The sequence below is a fragment of the Triticum aestivum genome, chromosome 1A (assembly GCF_018294505.1).
Source record: "Triticum aestivum cultivar Chinese Spring chromosome 1A, IWGSC CS RefSeq v2.1, whole genome shotgun sequence".
In the NCBI taxonomy this organism is placed as follows: Eukaryota; Viridiplantae; Streptophyta; class Magnoliopsida; order Poales; family Poaceae; genus Triticum; species Triticum aestivum.
Genome location: NC_057794.1, coordinates 481,432,048 through 481,439,691, shown reverse-complemented (window position 1 = coordinate 481,439,691; position 7,644 = coordinate 481,432,048). Strand labels below are relative to the sequence as shown.

General features: G+C 41.8%; 1 protein-coding gene across 1 annotated transcript in view; it reads left to right on the top strand.

Annotated features, from left to right (window-relative positions):
- Positions 1-5,616, top strand: part of LOC606368 (delta-1-pyrroline-5-carboxylate synthase 1) — a 12,794-nt gene extending 7,178 nt beyond the window's left edge. The window contains exons 14-20 of the mRNA XM_044481365.1: positions 2,288-2,363; positions 3,548-3,698; positions 3,812-3,880; positions 4,032-4,098; positions 4,180-4,250; positions 5,187-5,266; positions 5,344-5,616. Coding sequence (XP_044337300.1) covers positions 2,288-2,363; positions 3,548-3,698; positions 3,812-3,880; positions 4,032-4,098; positions 4,180-4,250; positions 5,187-5,265 — 513 coding nt within the window. The 3' untranslated portion in view covers position 5,266; positions 5,344-5,616. The remainder of the gene's footprint in view (positions 1-2,287; positions 2,364-3,547; positions 3,699-3,811; positions 3,881-4,031; positions 4,099-4,179; positions 4,251-5,186; positions 5,267-5,343) is intronic.
- The last annotated feature ends 2,028 nt before the right edge of the window (positions 5,617-7,644 follow it).

Genomic DNA, 7,644 nt, shown 5'->3' with positions numbered 1-7,644 from the left:
AGCTCCTTTCTCTCTTCCACTAGCTCCACCTCTAGATAGTCTTCCTTTCCATTACACTCGTCGTTATTCTACTCCTCCAGTCAATACTTTCCATTACACTCGTCGTTCTAAAGTTCCATGTGACACGCAGTCATCTATGCCTTTGTCTTCTACTCCTCCAGCCAGTACTACTGATCCTTGCACTGACGGCTCTTCTCTAGCAACGCGATACAAAAAGGACTTATATGCAGGGGCTGTTTCTGAGCCTAGTACCTATCAGGAGGCAGTTGTGTCACCTGAGTGGCAACTGGCTATGTCTGAGGAGCTTGCAGCCTTAGAGCGTACTGGTACATGGGATTTGGTACCATTACCTCCTCGTTCAGTCCCTATCACTTGCAAATGGGTGTATAAGGTTAAAACCAAGTCAAATGGTTCTGTGGAACGCTACAAGGCTCGCCTTGTTGCAAGAGGTTTTCAGCAGTCTCATGGGAAAGATTATGATGAGACATTTGCTCCTGTTGCTCACATGACTTCAGTTCGAACTCTAATTGCTGTGGCTGCTACTCGGTCATGGAAAATTTCCCACATGGATGTGAAGAATGCCTTCCTTCATGGTGATTTACATGAGGAAGTATATATGCAGCCACCTCCAGGTATCAAGGTTCCATCAGGTCATGTTTGTCGTCTTCGAAAGGCTCTTTATGGGCTTAAGCAAGCCCCTCGTGCCTGGTTTGAGCGGTTTAGTTCTGTGATTCAAGCTGCCGGTTTTTCTCCTTGTGAACATGACTCTGCACTCTTCATTCATACATCTGAGCATGGCCGTACATTGCTTCTACTTTATGTAGATGACATGTTGATCACTGGAGATGATGTTGGGTATATTGATTTTGTTAAGAAAAAATTGAGTGAACAATTCCAGATGTCAGATTTGGGGTCTCTCAGCTATTTTCTCGGGATTGAGGTCGAGCATACTGATGATGGTTACTATATCTCCCAGCAAAAGTACACTCAGGATTTGATTCTTCGCTCAGGTCTCACTGACACGCGCATTGCTGCTACACCTATGGAGCTTCATCTGCAGTTGCGTCCTACTGATGGCACTCCTCTTGAGGATCCCTCTCGCTATCGTCACATTGTCGGCAGTCTAGTGTACCTCACAGTGACCAGACCTGACATCGCACATGCAGTCCATATTCTCAGTCAATTTGTCTGTGCTCCCACCTCAGTTCATCATGGTCACCTATTCCGAGTCCTTAGGTATTTAAGGGGAACTACATCTCGCCGCTTGTTCTATGCTAATTCCAGTCAGCTCCAGCTTCATGCTTACTCTGATTCCACTTGGGCGAGTGATCCTATTGATCGTCGCTCGGTCACTGGCTATTGCATATTTCTTGGTACATCTCTCATTGCATGGAAATCAAAGAAGCAAACTGCTGTGTCTCGCTCCAACGCCGAGGCAGAGCTTAGGGCTCTCTCTACTACTACAGCAGAGATTGTATGGCTTCGCTGGCTATTGGATGATCTTGGTGTCTTATGTCATACACCAACACCTCTTCTTTGTGACAACACTGCTGCTATTCAGATTGCTAATGATCCAGTCAAGCATGAGTTGACCAAACACATTGGTGTGGATGCCTTTTTCACTCAATCTCATTGTCAACAATCCACTGTCAAGCTACAATATGTTCCATCAGAGCTTCAAGTCGCAGATTTCTTCACCAAGGCACAAACTAGAGATCAGCATAGGTTTCACACTCTCAAACTTGGTGTATCAGATGCTCCTGACCCACCTTAAGTTTGAAGGGGGGTGTTAAGTATATATGTTGTGTTTGTCTTGTACAGGCCCAGGCCCATAGTCTAGAGTGAGGCCCAGGCCCATGTAACCTTGTATATATCTCTCTCCTCAATACAGAAAACTGTTCGGTCATTCTCTCTTCCTCACGTTTTCTAACACGTTCCAAATTACTCGTCGTGGTTTTAGTTCAAATTTGAACTAAAACCACGACGAGTAATTTGGAATGGAGGGAGTACATTCAGTGTCAGGACATAAAATGCAAACAATATATTTTATGTTCCCAATGTTGAATGTAAAAATATTGTTTGCAATTGATAATCATATGTTTGTGTCATGCCTGCTTCACTGTTAATCTCTTGATATCGCAATGTATTCCCATCAATCACCCTTTTCTTTGCCGCAGAAGATTTACCTACTAATCTTGGTAGTTTTTTCTTCTAACATTTTTTGTCTTGATTGTAGTTTTCCATTCTATTTTTATATGTTGACTGATTTTGGCTGTATTGTCTGTAGGAGACGTTGCTTGTTCATAAAGATCTTATGAAGATTCCAGAACTTAATGACATACTAGTAGCACTCAAGACAGCAGGTTTATCTTTTGCTCTCATTCACTGTAGTTGTATCTTTTTTGGTTGATTCATATATAGTGTCCATTCAAGAGTTGACACTATCTTTCACTCACTTTTAGTATTCAGTTGAGTGGAAATGTTACATTCACATTTCACAGTATTATCATCCGCTTATGATTATGTTTGTTATTAACAGTATCGTGTAGAAGGAATTAATTGCCAAACATTAATCTTGTAGAACCTGACATCTAAAATTGTAGTTTGAACTTCCAAGGTCTGTAGGAAAGTTCAAACTAGGATGCTATTGTCCTGTGAGATTTTTGTTACATAGGTAACTCCTGAACCATGGCTTCACAATGGGTTTCCTGGCAGTGTATTGAACTCGATTCTCTCATTTCTCTCTCTTTTTTGCGCTCTTGAACCGCTCGTTTCTAGTATGGAAGTAACGGAAAACAGGATTATACCAGTTTGGGAAAAAATGTATTCTGAATCAGAATAACAGCTACCTTCACTGTGCTTGCCAAATCTAATAATCCACTTAGCAAGTACGACCTCCGTCCGGAATTAGTTGTCGCTGAAATGGATGTATCTAGATGTATTTCAGTGCTAGATACATCCAATATATGCAATTCCTTAGCTTTTTGCATAATTGCTGCTTGCTAGTGTTACAGTATATGTGGATTGCACTAGCCCTTTCCATCAGTTCGGACTTTTGGTTGCGTTGGCTAGTGCATGAAGCTTAACATGGTATCAGAGCTAAGGTCTTGAGTTCAAGTCCTGGTTTGTGCAATTTATCTAAAAATTGCCGATGCCCCCCTTTGTGTCCACGTATAGGCCTCTTGAGTCATACGTGAGTTTCGCGCGCCGTCGCTCTCTTCCGGTTGCACGTGTTGACTTGTCTTCCCCGTCACACGTGAGAGGGGGTGTTACAGTATATGTGGATTGCACTAGCCCTTTCCATCAGTTCGGACTTTTGGTTGCGTTGGCTAGTGCATGAAGCTTAACAGCTAGCAGAGTACTAGATGATTGGTTGTAGCTTGGTAAATGTTTGTAATTTTAGGTGCATCATATTCTATTAGTCCTTGTGATTTTTGTTCTTCCACTTAAAGCATGTGAGGTTTGGTTCAGTCCGTACAGTCAAACAAAATACTTTAGAGACATGTGGATTGATGATTCTCCTGTTTTAACTAATGATATATCGCAGGAGTTAATCTTTATTGCGGGCCTGTTGCGCATAAAGTATTGGGCTACCCGAAAGCAGATTCATTACATCTGGAGTACAGTTCTATGGCTTGCACAGTTGAGATAGTTGATGATGTACAATCAGCAATTGACCATATACATCGCTATGGAAGGTAGCTTAAGAGTTATTCTATAGTCTGTCTCCCCGATTCGATTTCTAAGTATATTCAGGAAAACTGAGATTTGGTTTTAACCAATTTCTCTCTGTTGTTTGTCCTATTTTCAGTGCACATACAGACTGTGTGGTCACTACAGATGATAAAGTAGCAGAGACCTTTCTACGTCAAGTTGATAGGTATTTCTGAACAAGTCCATGTCTTCAATTTTAGATCTTGTACAGTTTGAGGCAACAGATACCTTATTTCATTGTTTGTGCTACAGCTCACTTTGATATTCTGTGGTGATTAAGTGTCTAACGATACTTTTTACTTGTAAAATTTCAATAGTGCTGCCGTATTATACAACGCGAGTACAAGATTCTCTGATGGTGCTCGTTTTGGACTCGGTGCTGAGGTACTTCTAACATTATATGTTATTTTTTTGATAATTTACTACTATGTCTGCATCTTTAATCCTTTGGAATATCTTAAATAGGTTGGCATAAGTACAGGCCGTATACATGCACGTGGACCTGTGGGTGTTGAAGGTCTTTTAACTACACGATGGTATGTTGCTAACTGGCTATTCTATGTAGTCCCTTTGTTATGTCCATTGCTGTATCTTCAAAAATTGATAGTCCAATCAACCAAACTTTGTAGGGATAAGATTATATGTTAGACTAATCATGTCACTAAGCTACTGAACAGACATGAAATATATTTGCTATTGAACAGTACAGACCTACTCCAAATTAATCCGGGAAGTTGATATCATTTGATGCCTAAGTTCTGAAGTAATTTAAGAACATTTTAATAACTGGACTCCAATTTTGATCTTCAAGTAATTTAAACTGTCCATCTATAGGAATTTAGGGGACTGCAAATTAAATAGTTATGGCTATTTAGATCTACTAACAAATAGATAAACTATCTGATTTTTTAATTGCATTTAGGTTTTAATCCCATCCATGGCTAGTATGATCAACATGTCCTCCCATACTGCTATGTCTTCTGGGAGATTGTACATCCCCTTAGCTATGTTGTTGTTCTACTGTGCAGTGCAAGCTGTTCATCATTTGAATCTTCGCTGGTTCTATTAGATTTTGAATCTTTGCTGGTTCTAGTTAGATTTTGCTCTCATAGCTGCAAAAACATTACTTTTAACCAACTGCAATACTGCCATGTTTTGGTCAATTTGTAAATCTTAAGTAGCTTTCTAATTATCTCATAAGCATTATAATGAAGAAACTGTCATCCTTGCATCTAATGTAGTCAACAGGTGGCAATCACAAATCATATAGCTAGAATAAACCTCCCAATTAAATAGGAGTAATTAGCTTTCGTGATAGCAAAAGGACTACATATCAATACTAAAACTGCGCTGGTGGTTCAGTCTTTTATTACTTGTTCTACTATAGCTAATAAATTTTATTATTTTTGAAACAAAATGCAATGAACATGAAAGAATACTGATTGTTGGATCGATTGATTTTTGACATGTAGGCTCTTACGAGGGAAAGGGCAAGTGGTGAATGGTGACAAGGATGTTGAATACACCCATAAGAGTCTTCCTTTGCAATGAGGTGTGCTTGTGATCTCACATATCTTTAAGAATTACACTACTGTACTTTCTAATTCTCATGTTTGGTTAACTCTTCAGAAAATGGTGTGGTAAGGATTCCGCGAAAACCCTCTGAAGTATGAGAGTCTCATCAGACTAAGGAAAGAAAACCAGTCGATCAATTAATTTGTGTACAAACCATCTTATTGTGGTGGATCGGTGGATCAATTTGTATGAGCTTGGAGGCTTCGGCTCTCCGGTGTTATAATAAAAACAAACCAGCAATTCTAGGAGTGAGAGTACTAGTGTGCCGATACTATAAGCAGTATGTTTGTTGGTCCCGGTAATCCAGCAGATTGGTCGTTCTTGCTATTAAAGTTGTGCATTGAGGCCACCTCGGACGTGCCATACTTCACTCGTACTCCCGGCCTGGTTACATTGACTGAAATGTCAGTTCAAATAGAACATGGCTTGGGCTAAATCAAATTAATCTTGGCCCAACGCGCTAACGCAAATGGACGTGTGTCTTTTTTTTGCCTGCTCGCGATCCATTGTTGGCCCAAATTTCGGTTGGGTTTGTGTCGGTGTGGATGCACCCAACGCCCACCCTTATCCTTCCCCTTTCTCGTCCATTAGTGACATGATGCCCATTCTTCCCTCTCGCCTCCTCCACAATCGACCCCTCTGGCCATGTTGCCATCGGCGCCGCCTCCCACTTTTGGCTGCTTGGACACTGCCCAGGCCGCCGCCCGCATCCACACTCTTCCCCCACCTCCATGCTGCATTCGATGCCTGTTGTTGCCAATGTTGGTTACTTGTTTTCGCTGTCGTCTTAACACCTCCATGTCTGCGTCGCCCCCTCACCTTCTGTCTCCATGGTCGCCTCCACTTCGACAGACCAGCTGCTTGTATGGGGAATAGGCCCGGGGCACTTCACCGCCTTGTTTTTCCACCACGCCTGCAAGGTGTTCGACGTCTCGCCCGCAGGGTATCATGGATAGTGGGATGAGTTCTTTTTTCAAAATTTTCATGTGTTCATCGAATGATAAGGATTTTGTGGATACAACTATGGTCGTCAGTACCACATTGCTAGGAAGTGGCTGAGGTTTAGGGGATCGATCCCAGGCCATGCTCCGGCGTTGAACTGCAATAGAGAGATCGACCATTGCCTACTCTTCGCCGATTACTTTCAGTGCACGTACCCATTATTCAACCCCATGCTTTTGCGGGGCCGCTTCCGGATGGCGACACATGTGTTCAACCATATTTGGGAGGGAGTGATGGCGCATGATGATTATTTCGTATGCAAGGAGGATGCCCTTGGAAAGGTTGGCTTCTCTTCTTATAAAAAATGCACTGCAACTATTCGGATGTTTGCATACGGAATTCTCGGTGATTTTATTGATGAGTATGTCCACATGCCTTGCGTCATTGTACAAGTTCTGCAAGGTTGCGGTAGTAGTGTTTGGGCCGAGTACCCGAGACAGCCAAATGTTGCGGATACATCCCGGTTGTTGGTGATCAATGCAGATAGGGGCTTTCCGGGATGCTTGGTAGTATAGATTGTATGCAGCACCAAAGGTGAAAGGACTGTCCATCTGCTTGGCAGGGGCAGTACAAGGGGCATGTCAAAGGTTGCACTGTCATACTTGAAATTGTGGCTTCACAAGATCTCTGGATTTGACACTCTTTTTTTCGGCATGGCTGGTTCTCACAATGATATCAATGTGCTTCAACGCTTTCCAATGTTTGGAAGGCTTGCATAAGGAAACTATCCAGAGGTCAACTTTGAGATCAATGGCCACCATTATAACAAGGGATACTATCTAGCTGATGATATATACCCTCAATGGTCAACTCTTGTGAAGATAATCTCCAATCCGGTAGGAGAGAAGAGGGCTAGGTTTTCTCAAGCACAAGAGAGTGCTAGGAAGGGTGTGGAGCATGCTTTTGGTGTGCTTCAATCTAGATGGGCCATCATTCCGTGTACTGCTAGAACTTGGAGCACCAAGAAGTTGTGGGGTGATGACTGCTTGTGTGATCATGCACAACATGATCGTAGAGGATGAGCGTGAGGACAAAATCTTCGACCAAGGGTTTCACTTTCAGGGTGAAAATGTTGTGCCTGAGAATGGACCGGCAACGTTTGCACAATTCACTCAATTTCATCATGAAATGCATGATTGGGCAACTCACATTCAACTCAAATTATTTGGTTGAGCATATGTGGAATCACCTCGGCAACCAATAGATGTATCAGATTTTTTTTCTATGTATTTGTGACAATTTAAATTTTATTTGGTTTGTAAACTATACATTTTATTTGGTTGTAAACTATTTATTATTGTGGTACTACATGATTTATTTGGTTATAATAAAACTATGTGCAATGTTGCTTAT